The 17,131-nt window shown below is 40.8% G+C and overlaps 2 protein-coding genes across 4 annotated transcripts; both read left to right on the plus strand.

The window, feature by feature from the left end:
- The first annotated feature begins 305 nt into the window (after positions 1–305).
- On the plus strand, positions 306–6,269 carry LOC116390473 (guanine nucleotide-binding protein subunit alpha-11-like). The gene is made up of 7 exons (XM_031860203.1): positions 306–504; positions 3,030–3,214; positions 3,857–4,011; positions 4,224–4,352; positions 4,663–4,792; positions 4,955–5,108; positions 5,442–6,269. Exons 1-7 carry the CDS (start codon positions 378–380, stop codon positions 5,630–5,632), a joined length of 1,071 nt encoding a protein of 356 aa, XP_031716063.1. The 5' UTR covers positions 306–377; the 3' UTR covers positions 5,633–6,269.
- Positions 6,270–6,499: 230 nt separating this feature from the next.
- On the plus strand, positions 6,500–17,121 carry prune2 (prune homolog 2 with BCH domain). 3 transcript variants are annotated; one of them, XM_031860099.1, is made up of 13 exons: positions 6,500–6,613; positions 7,050–7,278; positions 7,358–7,483; positions 8,736–8,802; positions 8,902–9,102; positions 9,780–9,956; positions 11,838–11,940; positions 14,269–14,400; positions 14,505–14,591; positions 15,220–15,318; positions 15,430–15,468; positions 15,923–15,976; positions 16,099–17,121. In XM_031860099.1, exons 3-13 carry the CDS (start codon positions 7,466–7,468, stop codon positions 16,127–16,129), a joined length of 1,008 nt encoding a protein of 335 aa, XP_031715959.1. In that variant the 5' UTR covers positions 6,500–6,613; positions 7,050–7,278; positions 7,358–7,465; the 3' UTR covers positions 16,130–17,121. The 3 variants fall into 3 exon arrangements, with proteins under 3 accessions (XP_031715959.1, XP_031715961.1, XP_031715960.1); XM_031860100.1 differs by having other exon boundaries at positions 6,511–6,526; XM_031860101.1 differs by lacking the exon at positions 7,358–7,483.
- Positions 17,122–17,131: the final 10 nt, after the last annotated feature.

Below are 17,131 nucleotides of genomic sequence, written 5' to 3' on the forward strand. Positions count from 1 at the left end.
AGAGAGAGAGAGAGAGAGAGAGAGTCGGATTAAACCCATTTAAACAGATGTTTTGTAATGCACCTGGGTGTCCCCCATTATGTTTCCCCTCCTGCATAGACTTTCAGATTCAGCGGCCTTTTTGGAGCGTGGATTTGTAAGCAGATACACAAGAGCCGCCTACATAGACTCGCATTGCCTTTTGCCAGGCCAGGCCGCCCATCCGCCCGCCTCCCCAGGAATGCGGAATGCACCTGAACTGGATCCTGCATGAGGCAGTAGGACTCACCGACCTGTCCGGTCGGGACAGGTCGGTGAAAAGTTGATATCCATTCAGTTCACTAAATCCCTGTCAGCTGCGGCACAGTTTCACCTAAAGCGGCTCGTCGACTACAAGAATGGATGAGTGCTGCCGGCCAGATAGTGATGAGAATAAGGAGAGACGCAGGGTACACAAAGAAATAGAGAGGCAACTTCGTCTTGATAAAAAGAAATCTCACAAGGAGTTAAAGTTGCTGCTTTTAGGTGAGTGCCAGTTTACTTTATGAATATACTTCCATACGTTCACACTGTGATTGAAAATGTTTGGAAACAATTAAATACTACATTTTCACCTTCTGACACATTTAAAACTCACAAAAATGGACGTTGAATATATAGTCCATCAAAATTTGAATATTGCCATTTAAATGTAGTCCACAAAATGACTTAAAACTGTTATCATTATAGGTTGTTTTATATTTCATTTAATGGTTGCAACTCAGGTGAATAGAATTACTGTAATTTGTAAGCCAAACGTTTTTTGTTTCCGTGTCTGGGTTGATCTATACTGACTCATTTAGCTCAACAGAAATCTTGTTGTAACAAAAGAAGTGCCTGTGATGAGGCATCATCCAGTAGTCAATGTGATTTAATGATATGTTAGAAATAAAGTATGGTAGCTGTAGTGTGATGGAGCCTGCTTTACTTATATTGTTAGTTTAGACATTGATTCAGGAGCAAATTGTTTTTATTGGCCAACTTTAGTTTTTTTTTTTTTTTTTTTAAGAACTTTGACCAAATTATGTAGGCTACTGAGTGCAACATTTTCCATGGGTGCGTTGAGCTAAATTTTAACATCCGCATACTAACGTATATGCTTGACAGACATAATATTTCCCATGTTCACCATCTTAGTCAGTTTTCCAACTTTTTAGATATTACCAGAGATGTCTAAACATCTACGACGTACACTCACCTCTGTCCTGCTGTCATTACAGGCTAGAGGTGACCTCAGAAAAAAGAATGTATATTTAGTGGAATTTAGAAATGAATATAATTCTTCATAAATGCATAACATCCTCATCTGCAAATTAAGTGCAGTGGCTGGATAGAGTAGTGTTATTGTGTTTTAATTGAGCTTGGCGGGAGAGGCCGCTTTGTGTGGCTAGCCCCAAACTCACACCACCAAGTGCCGGGAGTTTGGGAAAAACAACAATACGCATTCCCAAAGCCTTTGGTAGTGACAGCGGATAGCACAAATCTGATGCCATGTGGGGCTGATTGCTTGTTGCCCCGCTGCAATCCGATTGGTTGTTTGTCAAGTGTTGCTGTCAATTGCGTGAAGCTGGCAGACGTTAGTAAGTCTTTTAAAGAAGATAGTGGTCATCGTGAACGATGCAGATTATCTTCTGCTGCACAAACCGGTTACTGGATTAAAGTTATTTTGTGGGTGAAATAATCCTTAACGTGGCGTGGTTCTCATAAATGGCTTGACAGTCCATTCAATGGTTGTTGGGACATTTCACCAAAACCAAAAGATTCATCCTCTGGGGACCATGATCCACCCAAAAGTTAAAAGTATATAGTTAGAGATATTCCAGTCTGGACCACAGTAGACGATTGACTGAGAAACCCTGCAAATACAAAAGTATCTGGATCGATAGATAGCAAGGCTTTGGTATGTGTTTTGATTGCACTGTGGCTTTTTATTGTAGGTAGGCCTACAGGTTACCTTTTGCATTTTTCGAATACTTGCTGAAGGCCTGCTTTATGTGCTGTTGCTAGATTAGGATGTTTTAGCTCACAAGACAGAGTCTGCAATTATAATGATTAATTGTAAAAGCTATGTTGGGTCAATGCAATGCATGCAGGCTGTCTTCTTATTGTTTTGTTTTGCTTTGCTGCTTTTGTCTGAATTGTGCATATGCAAAATACATTTAACAAGTTAGTTGAAAGAGCAGAGTGCAGAACATAAAAAGACAATGATTGTTTCATATAGTGCAAAGCTTTATTTTGGCGACCATGATGGGTGATGGGTATCAGTCGAATGAAATAAGTCACAGCTTCAAATGAGGCCTATATTTCCCAGATATATCAAAACAGCCCACTTATAAAAGCTTGACTGTTGGGTACGTTGGAAACAATGCCTGAAGGACTTTGTTTTAAAGGCCAGCGCTGCTTTAAACTTCAACTTGAGTTTGGAGATTGGAATATTCTCCTGTAAAGGTCAGTCTAATGGTTAACATTTCTGGCATTTTAGGTGCTTAACCGACACTCTTATCGAGAGAAATTAACAACCAGGCGGCAGGAAACTGTTTCACTTAGAGGCACATGGCTGTGCATTGACTCGTGTGGATCAAACGCAAACCTTCAGATGTAAAATAAAGAGCATGCTTACCAGTACCCGTGCATGCTGTTGTATCTCAGCAAAAACCTCAGTAATGGGGCGTTTAATAGAAACACATGCAAGGTTGACAGCTTGCATACACCTGAAGAAACCAAGTATATACTATATGCGCCCACTCACGTATACATACTCACAGCTATAGCTTGGGAAATAAACACCAAATCTGTGAAACTTGAACATCTAAACATTTTCTTGCATTGTTAAGAATACAGATTTCTGGTTTGTTTGTTGCCGAAATCCTGTTTAGCTGCAACTGATTGATGTTCAGATGATTTCTTTCTTTCTTTTTTTTTTTTTTTTTTAAATGCTTGTCCTATTTCTGGCATTGCTTTGATCTTATTCCATTTTTCATCCTTTGGTCTCATTCATCTCATTTGCCTAGGGACTGGTGAAAGTGGGAAGAGCACGTTCATCAAACAGATGAGGATCCTCCATGGCACTGGATACAGTGAAGCTGACAGGAAAGGTTTCGCTCGGCTGGTGTTTCAGAACATCGTCACATCCATCCAGGCGCTGATCGACGCCATGAAGACTCTACGGATTGACTACATCGATGACCAGAACATTGTGAGAAACTGTGCAGGTTTAAAAAAATAAATAAAGCTTCAATAAAGCTCAGTGTGTCACTGACAACAAGAGTCTACAGCCATGCTGGCAGCTCTGTGAGGCCGTACTTTGAGCTAAATGCTAAAGTCAGCGGGCTAATAGGCTATGTTTACCATCTTAGTTTGGGACGTTAACGTGATAACACTTGATACTTAGCACTAAGCATAACGTACAGCTCAGACTGATGGGAATTTGTTTTGCAGGTCATGAACCGAAGTATTGGACAAATTCAAATCTTAACCCGATGGTGCTGCTAGAGACACAAATGTGAACCTCAAATGTGAACCTCATGGTGGCGCTGGAGGGAGAGTCAGGGGATCACCAACATCATTAGAGTTTATAGTCTGGGGACCATGACATGGCAATCGGTCCAATAGTTGTCGAGATATTTCAGTCCAGACCAAAAATGGTGGACATTAACATCCATAGAGTGCAAACTACTTTTACCACATAAGAGTTTCTGTTTATTTCCACAAAATCCACCTAGTTCGAGATTGGAGTTCTGTTGCAGTTCTCATCCTCCTGATGGTCTATTAATAGGTCAGTCAACAATTGAAAATGTGTGTTTAGAAAAATCCCCTGTGGATGTCTTGTGTGTGTCAGAGCGACGCACAGAAGCTGAGCCAAGTGGAGGCAGACCAGGTGTCCACTCTGGAGGCTTGGCAGGTGGACGGCATTAGGAGGGTGTGGAATGACCGCAGTGTTCAAAGATGCTACGACCGCAGGAGGGAATTCCAGTTGTCTGACTCTGCCAAATAGTAAGACTTTTATATAAACCCAAGGCTCTTTCACAGGACCAAAGCTTTTGCAGTGCTTCATTTTGTATTCATCAACTTATACTTAAGAATGGGGATTCATACTGATACAACTTAGTTATTAATATGCATGCAACCAATACAAATTTCTGTTTAACGTTCTCTTTTATCCTGTCAGACTATGAAATGTGGATTCATTGTTGTTAACTTTTCAGTTACCTCGACGACTTGGACAGAATCACGGGCCTGTTGTACATCCCCACCGTGCAAGACGTCTTGAGGGTCAGGATCCCCACCACAGGCATCATAGAGTACCCCTTTGACCTTTCACAGGTCATCTTCAGGTAGGGTATTGACCTTGTATTACACAACATAGTGTTTGCTGGGTGCTAAAACCCAATTACAATTCTTCTTTGTGTATTGTTTTAGTCAGAAAATCATTTGGTAGGCTGACTTTTTTTTTTAAACCTTTGGACAGAACCACGCTAGCCTTTTCCCTCTGTTTCCAGTATTTATGCTAAGCTCTAGCTTCATATTTAGCATCTTCTTATTTAACTCTCAGCAAGAACGCAAATAAGTATATTTTCTCAAAATGCTGAATGATTCCTTTAAGGACATTTCATATTTTACTTCAATCCATGGTCATGTGTCTAGGATGGTGGATGTGGGTGGTCAGCGCTCAGAGAGGAAGAAATGGATCCACTGTTTTGAGAATGTCACCTCCATCATATTTCTGGCGGCCCTCAGCGAGTACGATCAAGTCCTTTACGAGAGTGAGAATGATGTAAGGTCAAAACCTCTCAGTCTGCTTCAAAATTCCTAATGATTTTTTATTCCTCGTGTCATGGCTACATTTCTTAGTAACTTTTCCTTCATTCACCATCCAGCTGTAAAAACAACTATTATTTCCATACATTAGTCTTTTGTCTTTTCTCACCTCCTACAGAATCGACTGAGAGAGAGCCTCGCCTTGTTCAAGACCATCCTCTCGTACCCTTGGTTCCAAGACTCCTCCATCATCCTCTTCCTGAACAAAAGGGACTTGCTAGAGGAGAAAATCAAACGGTCTCATTTGGCAACCTACTTCCCGGCATTTACTGGTAATTGTCATTTTATTCTGTTTGAGTATTCTGAGTTGAGGTGAAATGATTAATTGATTAGTTCTGAATATTTTCTCCAACACGTATCAAAACTAATCAAGAATAGAATCAGAAGATTAATTGATAGCGAAAAGAAAAGAAATCCCACAATGGAACAAAATGTTAGTCGTCCATGACTTCCACACTAATTTCTGCTAACAGTCTAAATTTTCACTTGACTCTTCACTATATAGTTAACTATAGAGTGCCTATTATTGTGGCAGAATTAAATGAGTGAAAAATTATGTAATTTGTTTTGCTAAAAGAAGATTTTGACCACATTTGCCTCCACAGGGCCTCAGTGTGATGCCAGATCCGCGGAACAATTCATCTTGCAAATGTATATGGAGAACCACCGCGGGCATCCTAAACCCCTTTACAGACACTACACCTGTGCCACGGACACAAACAACATCCGGGTGGTCTTCAAAGCTGTCAAAGATACCATCTTCAGAGACAACATGGACTGGTTAGACCCACAGTAAAAAACATTCTGTGTAATATACGGTAAAATACTGGCAGCTGTGGTTGCCAGAACTTAAAAACAAACAAAGTGGTGGTTTCCCCTTGAGGAACAAGGAGACAGGTTATACAGTCACATGTTGTAACACTTTTATGGACATTTTTATCTATTATTTGCTGTCGGTTGCAGCTTGTTCACAGACATCAAAGAAAGGCAATGTGACAGCATTGTCAGGACATTTATCTTATATTTATCTATTCCACTGTAAAAACACAGACAGAATATGCCATTTCTTAATACATGGTAGAAAAGCACATTTTCTGTTGCTAAAGAAGAGAAATGGACAACTGCAATGCCAGTTAATCATTGTACTAAACTATTACAGAGGAGTTCCTTTCATTCCCATGCTGTTTGATAGTCAACATTAAATGGTATCAAACTGGTTAGACAAAGTCTTGTCTATGCAACCCTCCCTGCTTCACAGCTCTGGGAGGAGGAAGTGAAAGAATAGCCTGCAGGGAACTAGAGTGCCTTACTATATATTTATGCTGATGTTTTTATGTAACAACAACCATGTAGCCTATGAAAATAATATTTTTCTTACTTTAAATCAGAGACATTGAAACCACATGTCATTTCTGTATTTAGATGAACTGGATTCTGTGCCTTTTTATTGACATTAAAAAATGTATATGAGGAAAAAAACCAGAGGTATCTCATGATATATGACAGCGGCAGCATTGCACTGATTAACCAAAAGCTGTTTTTGGGGCGTGTCTGCTGTATGCTGGAGCTCCAGACGTGGTGGATTGGCACACTGTGGCAACAACCTTTGAACCAAACAATGGTCAACAATGTGCAAAGGTCTGACAGGCTGCTCTCTGTCTTCCTGCCTTCCTGTCGGGACTGAACAGTGGTAAGTGAAAAGAGTCAGTCAGCGGAGTTAGACCTGTGCAGAGAACCAGACCTGTTTCCACACGGAAGGAGAGACTGTCTAGGACAGGTACTATTGCTTTTTAGCTTTGCAGCCATACAGTAGTTTGCTTGTTTAAGGGTTAAAAAGTTCAAAGCTAATACAGAATATAAAGAACACACTTGAAGTTGCCTTACATACAGGGGAATGGTAAGCATCAGATATTTGCTTTGGTTCAGTCGCTATATTCTTACCAGCCTGTGGTAAAGCGTGTGAATATTATCAGCGCATGAAACTGACAGCTGATTATTGCTTTTTTTTTTTTTTTTTTTTTTTTAACCCCAAGGGCTAATATAATCTTGTAACTGCAAAGTCAGGCTCATAAATCTACTGTCGGGCATTAAAGGCAGACCCACATTACTAGGTAGTAATGACATAACAGCGTTTACACATACACGCAGAGTTTACCCCCTCCAGTCGAGGAGAATAATGACACAAACACAACTCCTCCTATATCTCCATTCAGTAACACTGCCTGAGGAAGCTGCTGTGCAGAGAGCTGTTCTAGCAGGTGATCGCCCTTATTTGGTAATGGCCCAGTCATGTGACCACAAAATGGTGGAAGCTGTGAGCTGTCCGTAAGCTGAGCATCTCCATCGAGAGGCTGGGAAAAAAAGGAAATAGGCAGGGAACTTGGAAGTACATCCATGCACTGAACCACGCAAAAGGACAGAGATTCCCGAGCCCCAGCAGTGGTGAGTAAATGGCTTTTATTCCACGGAGACACAAAGAAGATAAAGGGATATGTTCTTGTAATTTTTTTTCCCCTCACAGCCAGCAGACAGGAAGCGAGAGTGAGGGAGGAGCTGCTGTCATCAGCACTGTGATCCTGTGCTGTGCTGTTGAAGTGGATCTGAAGCAGCTCAGCATCCTCCATGGAGGATGCACATAACAGCTGAGGCTGGTTTTTGTTGTTCTGCGATGTCGGATAGCGTGTCATTGTATGTTTGTTGTCTCTGTTGTGTGTGCACATACTGTACATGTGAATCGTCAGCATTACGAGTCGGCCATCGTCATTTTTCTTTTGCAGCTGTATTACAATCGCATCTTCCTTGTTCCAGGCAGAGTCTCCCGAAGAGGAACAAGGCTGTTTATTTTTTCATGCGAATGAGCACACGTGACTCACTGTGAATTTGCATCTCTGCCCAATCTGTGCTCATGCGAGCGTACGGTCATTCGATTTGAATCAGCAATAGAAGAAGACAGCGAGGAGGGGGAATGAGCTTGTCATGATGTAACAACCCCCCCCCGCGCCTCAGAATCCTCCCCCTCCTCCAGTTTGAATGGAAGGATTATTCCCTGGGGAAGATGACCTTTAACCTCAAAAGCTTTCTCATTTTCCTCATCCCTCCCCTTACAACCTTACCATTGTTATCTTACTCCCCCTGTTCTCTGAGCTGTGGAAATATATCAGTGGTATAGATAGATTATTAAGTAAAATCCATTGCCTACACCGTCTGTTAACACATGCTGGTGTTTGGGGGGCTTCTTTTACTAATGCTTTGTAGTATAGTCCGACAGATGCTGGAGGTTTTGAGGCCATTACTGATTGTGATGTCTGACTCAGGTATATTGTCCCATGGTACTCTTTCAACATGAACACACAAGATTAACGTTGATGTTCACGTGGATCTCTTAGATTTGTTTTTTTAAAGAATTGTGATCAAGGTTCATACTAAGCTGCACATACATGCATATATACAGTTAAATAGACGTGTCAGTGCTCTCTGGTGGACAAACTATATGATGTGACACTGTTTATGAATGACATGTATCATGTGTTTTATATGTAAAGTATTAATCTGTAAAGTAACTTGTGACTAAGGCGACCACATAAATGTAGTGGAATAAAAAGAAAAAAGTATTTCCCTCTAAAATGTACTGGAGTTGAAGTATAAAGAAATGGAAATTCTCATGTAAAGTACCTCAAATATCCTCAAGTGCAGTACTTGAGCAAATTTAAATTCCACTACTTGTTTTAATGTTTAGCTCAAGTTGAAATTTGCATTCAACTAGTCTTCTTCACTTAAAAATCAGATTAAGATTCCAGATTCAGATTAGAGGAATCACAGGTGCTGCATTACACCACAGTCTGGATAATCTCCAGGTTTCTGTTGTATCATATTTAATAACTGTAATTATCTTCTCATAGGTCCTCGTGGGGATGGACCTGGCATCAGAGAGTAAAATGAACTCTGAAGGGGGCGAAGGCAGACCCGGTGAGTATCAGTCAACCAATGCTCATGATTTAAAATATACCAACAGTGAAACAAATGAAAGAAAGTGACCAACTGTTTTTATGTATTGTTTTGTTGTAGTCCCGCCTACCTCTCTTCCCCTGCAAGGAGGTCCCAGCCAAAGAAAAAAGCTCTCTGCCCCTCGAATCAGCCTGTCACTGGACCAGAGCGAGGATGACTTGGGGGAGACGCCAGATGATCTTGACATTAATGTTGATGACCTGGACACTCCTGATGAGGGGGATTACCTTGACTACATGGACCATGAAATGGACTGGGAAGGTGGGTCATTCAGGATACAGACAATGTCAGTTTGATGCATCTACTATAACTTATTATGCTTTATGGTCTAATTCCACAAACCACCAAGGTTGACCATGAATTTAAAGAGGACGTATCATGCTAATTTTTAGGTTCATATTTGTATTTTGGGCTTCTGCTGATGTTCAAAAAACACTTCTTTATTCTGCCTGTCTGAATATATTTGTGTTACCCTCTGTCCCCCCTCCCGAAATAGACCAGTGTGCTCTGATTGGCACCTTTGCAAAGGCAGTTTTCAAGCCGTGGGTGGAGAGACTCCGATAGGAATCCTGCATGCGACATAGGAAGGGGAGCCAGATCTGAATGGCTCATTGAATCACATGTTTTCTGACCTAAGCAGCCCACAGAGAAACTGACTGGGTTGTCTTATTTCACAGTTTGTGGATTGGTAGGCACTCCAGATATCCAAATGTATGTGCACAAGCACTGAGAAAGTGAGTTTTTCATAATATCTCCCCTCTAAATCGTTTTACCAGTACCTCTTTTGATGGCTGAATTCCATTTAGCTGCTTCAGTTGCAGGGTCCTGGTATTGTACATGCTGATTAAATGTCACACATTTGAACTCAGCAGAGCCATCCCCAATGATGTTAGTAACACCTGTGCCTATAACACAGTATTGGTCTTTTCTTCTATCAGACCCCAATGCAGCCAATAGGAGCAGGACAAGTGAGCCTTACAATCCAATCCCGACATACAGCGCTGAGGAGGAGCGCCAGGACGGCAAACTATGGAGGACGGTCGTCATTGGGGAGCAGGAGCACCGCATCAACATGAAGGTCATCGAGCCTTACATGAGAGTCATCTCCCACGGAGGTGACTATTAAAGAGCCTATGCAAGGGCATAATTTCCACTATGGCCACTTTTCAGAATCATATTTGACTTATTCAGTAAACTCTAAACAGTGGCCTCTTCCTGTCTATCCGCTAAAATTAGAAGTTGATCGAAGTGGTAGTAAATTGCCTTCAGTATTACCGTGTGCTCACAGCTATTAGGCTGGAATATTTTCTTGGAGGCAGGTTGCTGAGTTTGTTCGCATCCTGAGCAGAAGCTCTGCAGACACTAATCACCTCCACTGTTGCATTTCTGGGTTTAAAATATGATTTAATCTATTTTTATTTGCAGATAATTCTCCTAAACAGCTGCTAGAAACACCAGTCCAAGCTAATGCAACTCGTTGTAGTAAAGGTGGAAATACTTACATTACATATAAACATTATTTATTGAGTTTAGGTTTATTACAGAGGTTGGAAATGGATGTATAATTTTTTTTCTTGTCAGACATTTTGAATATCACATTTTTTCATCGTAAAGTATAAGGTTAGTGCATCAATAGGTTTTAAGATAGATCTGAAAAAATGTGAGAATTTATGTGGGAATACTTAATGATTGTACACAGTAAATATGTTGCGCTTGAGTCGACAGCAGGTCTGAATATCTGATTCTGGAAGTAACAGCACACTATAAAAGTCATAATCTCTGGTCTACTGTATCACAATCAGCTATTGTTTTGGAGCTGGCGTCTGCCACTTCTCGGGTACTGAGACGGCAGAATGAGGCTGATGAGTAATACATCATCCAGTGGCCACCCGAAAGGGAACTCTCCACAAACAAAACACGGTGGACATTTTCACGTCCTCCGCACATTAGAACAATAGGGTTCAAGTTATAAATTGGCCACTTGACAACAATATACACTGTGTTTTTGATAAAGGGTGGCCTCTGCAGTCCCTTACAACTCTCTAGTGTGAATAGACAAGTGACCAATCAAAGAAAAAACACAGAGAAATGGGTGTGGTTGCATCTACACAAAATGATGGGAACGTGTGTGGGAATGTGTTGATAGCGCTCTGCACAACAATAATCGAAACACTAGGGCTGCATTTTCAGTGAATCTGTCAAAAACTTTCTCAAATTATTACTCTATAAAATGTCAGAAAATAAAGGCTGCAAAGCCTCACATTTGAGATGCTATAACCAAAACTTTCTTGGCATTCAAGCTTGAAAAATTGTAATCTATTATTAAAATAATACCCTTTTCTGTCACTACTTAATTAATTGACTTATCATTTCAGCTCGACAAAACACAGAGAGAGCCAGGGAGCATTGGGGCTTTTTCTAATGGTCACCCAACCCTTACTAAAACACTTTTAGTTGCTTTTGCGCCATCTATGTTGCCACATTTAAGGCTGCTGGGGGACCTGGGTCTTAAATTGAGGCCGGATACGGCATCAGGCTTTGGTTTCACAGGCAGGGGCCCCATCTCTTTCTTTCCTCTCTATGGGGCCCTCTAACATCCAAGGGCCACGGGAAGGTAGCGTATTTTCTTCCCACTGTGCTGCGGGCTTAAGTGAAACACAGCCATCCCATGGAAACCAAGATATCTGTCACTGACAATATCACAAGCTCTGTCACTTAGATAAAAGACCCTCTGTCTGAGTGACACCAAATTTGGTGATGAATGGGTTGGTAAATAAAAGGAAATATCATTAGTTATCATTAAAATAGTGAGAGGAAACGAGACGGAGAGACAGTCAGACAATAGAGACACAGATTGGCAGATTAACTGAACAAAAAAGAGGAAAATATGGGAGCAATCAAGTTATGAAAACTATGCTAATTAAGGTTAAGCTCTCACCAACAATGGAACAGAATCAGTTAACTCTTATTACTTTTATTTTTGTGTTTTTATCAAGGCTACTATAGCAACGGAGGGAATGCCATCATAGTGTTTGCTGCCTGTTTCCTGCCAGACAGTGACAGAGAGGACTACCATGAAATAATGGAGAACCTCTTCCTGTGAGTTTTACTCTGCAATGACGCACGCACGCACGCACGCGCGCACACACACACACACACACACACACACACACACACACTCTTTTACTTTTTCAATAGTTTATACACTGGCCTACTTTTTAAGTTGTCGAGAAATATCAGTTATTGCCCTTGGAGTAATGTTATGCCTTTCCTTTTTAGCTTGAATCTCTGTACAAATTAATTTAGTAAATGTTATTTGACTCTGAACGAATGTGGTGGATCGACTGACAGACCTATACTGCCATCCATAGAACCATGCCGCTAGCATGCATGGCTTAAAAACTATCTGATGGATTGCAGTGATATGTTGTACAGTCATTCATGGTCCCCAGAGGACAAACCCTTACTTTGGTGACCCTTTGAGATTTCATCCAACCTCATGGTGGCGCTAGTGGAAAAGTCAGAGGATCACCATGTTTGCTTTTAGAGTTAATTTGCCATTTTATTTCCATGCAAACAAGCTAACATTGACATGCTTGCTAAACCTCAACATGTTAGCATTGTCATTGTGAGCATGTTTGCATGCCGGCATACATGTATCTCAAAGCAACAAAGTCTCACAGAGCTGCTAGCAGTGCTGAAACCCCTTTTAATGACACATATCAGGCTCTTTTTCATTTTAAGACCTGAAGCCATCCTTTTTGAATTCATACAAAGCAAACGGCACCAGGGACCACAATCAAAAGATGCGTTTTATTCTCTATAAATAGTATTTTGCATGTTGATGAAGCTTCTTAATACTTCAAATCTGCCATGGCCTTTCTGCTCAAGGAAAACTATTGAATTAAAGTGATCGTCTAGCTTGTTTGTAGAGACCTCCCATGTTGATGTCTTCACTGTGGTGCTGGCACAGATACATTTCATGCTTGGACAGGGTGATTGGGATCCCACAGGCTGTTCTGTGAAAGATATTGAGTAAGCTGGCATATCTGAGAGTTTTGGACAGAAATGAAAGGAGGTAAACCATAGCGTCTGCACTTTCTGATGCCAGATGGCTTGATGTCTGAATCCTTGCGAGGAGGAGTTAACTATAGCTGGGAGGTGAATGGTATGCAGCTTGATGTCAGTGAGAGATGATCACAATAGTCACAAAACAGAGTGGATCAGCGGTGTTGATTTGTAAGCTGGAGAATGACATTGGATCAGAAAGAGAGGAGAGTCGGAGTGAGCCCCGAGTCATTGACGAAAGAGGAGTTATTGAGGAAACTAGAGAGGACTGTGTTGGCTAGAAATATTGTCAACTATTTTCAAAGGAGATGACAAAGTTCCCTGCTGACCGAGAATAATGAGAGATGGTGGGGGGGATTGAGGAGAGAAATGAGAAAGAGATCAAAAATAAATTGGTTTGATTCACAGTATTGGATTTTTTTAAAGGTAGAAGTCTGATTGAGCTGCTGAGATGGATGCAAGAGAATTTAAAAAAAGGAGAAATTCAAAGCAAAACAGCTCATCCATGAAGCAACATTTGTACCAGTTTCTCGTAGCTTACATCAGAGTAGAGACATTTCTTGAAGTTCTGGTAGTTCTCCAAACACGGAAAAAGACAGTCTCCTATTTCCTCATATTGTTGCCATTCAGAGTCACAAAACAAGGTTATTGTTCTTGCATTTCACCATTCTGACGTACATAATGTTAAAAACCTAGACATTGTTTTCCTTTTGGTTTCTGAAATGTTTCCTGATTGGAATACATGACTGATGCAGTGGCAGAAATGGGAGAGTTTTTGCAAGGGGTACGCAGTTGTGATGGTGGCACAATGTTGTGTAACATTATAGTCGCAATGTAACAACTACAATGTTATTGTCCTAGTTGTTCTACACACTAGCTAATGGTTTTGGTGTATTTGTCACATTTTTATGCCTGCCCGTCGTGGTTGTCCGTCCGTCCGTCCCATTCTTGGGAATGTGATATCTCAGGAGCATGAAGCCATGCTTCTATGGATGGCAATATAGGTCTGTCAGTTGATCCACCACTTTGGTTCAGACTTAAATACCTCAACATGTATTAGATGAATTTGTACAGACATCCATGAGTTAACCCCGTACTTCTTTGTAGCACAAGAAGTCGACATTGGAAGGATTGCCATGAAATTGTGTACAGACGTTCATCTTCCCATACCGATGAATTGTTAGAACTTTTGTCAAAATGTCATCATTTATCACCAAATACCTAATGTCATTACCATCAGCCTCTGCTGTACTTTGTGTTTAGTGCTAATTCCTAGGGTGGAAGTCAAAGTCAGTGAGTTTTTAAGTATTTAAATGTGTGTGTGTGTGTGTGTGTGTGTGTGTGTTTGTTTGTCTTGAGCTATGTGATCAGTACACTGGAGCTGATGGTTGCAGAGGACTACATGATCGTGTACCTGAATGGAGCCACACCCCACAGAAGAATGCCTGGCCTTGGTTGGCTAAAGAAATGCTATCAGATGATTGACAGAAGGTCTGTCATGTGATAATATCATGATCTTGTGAGAGATAACAATAGCATAACTTGTGAAAATGCAACATAAACACATCTAACATGTGATATTGTGTCGTCTTCAGGCTCAGGAAGAATTTGAAATCCTTCATTATTCTCCATCCGTCATGGTTTATCAGGACTGTTCTAGCCATTACCAAGCCCTTCATCAGGTACAAATTGATCCCATTTTCATTTTGAGGGATTGCAGTGATAGTCGAGCATTTAATGTCAGGTTATTGGTCGGTCCACCACTGAAACATCTGGACGACTAATAGATGGATTGCCATGAACATTTGTACAGACAATAGTGCCCTGCAAAGGACTTGAAGACACCAGAGTGTTGGAAAGAAAAAATACTTCAAAGTTGTTTTGGTCTCCAGCTAAATTCTTTGTATTTTTTATAATTAGTTATTAATTGACATAGAAATCTTGAGCTCAACCTTTGATCCTTATTCGCAAGTTAAATTACTCTGCCATTGCATTGTCTACAAAATGATAAGCCAGACAAAAGGCATCAATTCCCATTTGATCTCTCACTTTGTTGTTGATTACAGTAAGCAAAATGTTACTGATAAGAATCAATGGGTGAATGTCATGTAGTGTTAAAGGGCTTTGAGTGGTTGGACGACTAGAAATGCAAGTAAAAGACCGTTCACGTTTTGATTGGCCCACTGCAGCAGAGTTAAACTACTTAAGTTTTACTTTTGAAAGAAATAAATGATTATAATTGAGTTTCTCTGACGCCAAGCTGGTTACTTTCACTGTGCTTTTCATGCGTGTGTGTTGCTCTTGTCACAGCACCAAGTTCAGCAGTAAGATTAAGTACGTGAACAGTTTGGACGAACTGCACAAATCCATCCCCATGGACTGCATCCAGATCCCAGAGTGCATCATTAGGCGAGTCCCTCCAAAGCCCCAAACGCTGCACCTGCACCACCTCCTCAAAAGCCTCAGTTGTCTTATTAAATAACTTTATATTCATCTTTTCATTTGAACTCTCACCTCTAGACTTGACAAGGAACTGAAGGAGGCAGCAGATAACTCAAAGTAAGCATTTACTCTCATTATTTCCCCCTGCGAAGGCAGTGGCCCCTGCCTCAGTTTTATCCTTGGCTGGAGCGCTCATTCATCAGATGGCTCACTTTTAGATCACAGGGACTCTTCTGTTGGATGAGAACCAATTGGATTTGGCTATGGATGCAATTCTAGGAAGGACACGGGGGGGGAAAAAAAGTTGCTAAAGATGCTAAATGCATCGCTTACATCTCATTTATCATTACAGTAAAATAAAAGAGCCAGTCCTTATTGCAGAGTGATCTATTACACTGATAATTAATGTTGAAACGACACTGTAGAAGTCACGCACTGTTCTCTGTCTGATTAATTGTGCATTGCATCATAAGTTGCACATCTTAAAATTCACCAAATACCAGAGCATTATAACACTTCAGGACAATAAATTCTGCTCTAACAACCACTTTATTTTCTTCTTTCATTCAAGACGGAATAGTTTTTTGCTGGGACTGGATCCAACAACAGCAGCAGGCAGAACAGAGTAAGTCCTCCAAGATGTTTAACTTCACACACTGCTTACTCAAGGCCATTTTTCTTCTTTCACCAATACATAAACATACCAGCCTTTAATGTCTCCGTTTTGTTCCTTCGTCTTCCCAACAGACCAGACGCAGCCGGTGCCACCAGCTCTTAAACACCAACATCCTAAATGGATAGGTTATCTCAATGTTCTGAAGTCACTGTTGTATTGTACGGGTGAAGCTGGAAAAAGTCAAAGGCTTGTTAAGCTAGTGTGTGTGTGTGTGTCAGTGTTTGTTAATTAGACACTGGAGTTTAATATGAAAACAAAACTTGCAATAGCTCCTGTTAAAACTAAAGAGTTGGATCTCTTTCTTTATGGCTGCTGTAGCATCTACTGTACCTCAACACTGGCAATCCAGAGAACTATATAGTCGAGCGTGACGCTTGGCAGCACCTACAAAGTAGCATCGTTGTTCACGGTAGGGAGTAGGAAATGCAATTACAAACCAGACTACACTGCACAAATCGATTTGTAGAGTCTATCATGTTGTAGTTGTGTGCATGAGGAGCAGTGAAGCAATAATATCACCCTTTACTGGTCACACTGTCAGTATTTCAGATAAAGAGGCGACATGTGTGTCAGCAATGTACAATAAAAGCACATTGTGTGCACAAAAAAACCTTGTGCCATAGATGACCAATTACTGCATTTAAGCAATCCACTCCTTAATTCTCCTTTTAAAACTGGGGGAAACAAATCTACAAAAAATACAATTACAACTTCATAGAGTCTATCTGAAACCGAAGAGGAATAAGTTAAATATGAAACCAAGTTATCAGTGGAGTGTCGGAGCATATCCTTTCAGCTCTGCAAGCGTGTGTGTGTTTTCAATCACTTTCTACGATATATAGACTGGGAATCATCTCTTCAGCTTCTCTTGGATCTTTAAGAATAAACCTCAGTAAATTAAAGATGGGATTTCTGTAAAGCACAATATCTTGTGTGTCCACACGCATGTATGTGTGTGTTTGTGCATCAGTGCATGTCCCCTCATAGATAACGGATTGTCCTCTTACCCGTGAGTCTTAAGTGCTGTATTGAGGATGTGCAAAGAAGTTATGGATCACTGTCTAGTAATTCAAATAAATGGACTGAAATCTAAACGACGTCATC

This window comes from Anarrhichthys ocellatus, unplaced genomic scaffold (assembly GCF_004355925.1).
Source record: "Anarrhichthys ocellatus isolate YVR2014 unplaced genomic scaffold, GSC_Weel_1.0 scaffold23, whole genome shotgun sequence".
NCBI lineage: Eukaryota > Metazoa > Chordata > Actinopteri > Perciformes > Anarhichadidae > Anarrhichthys > Anarrhichthys ocellatus.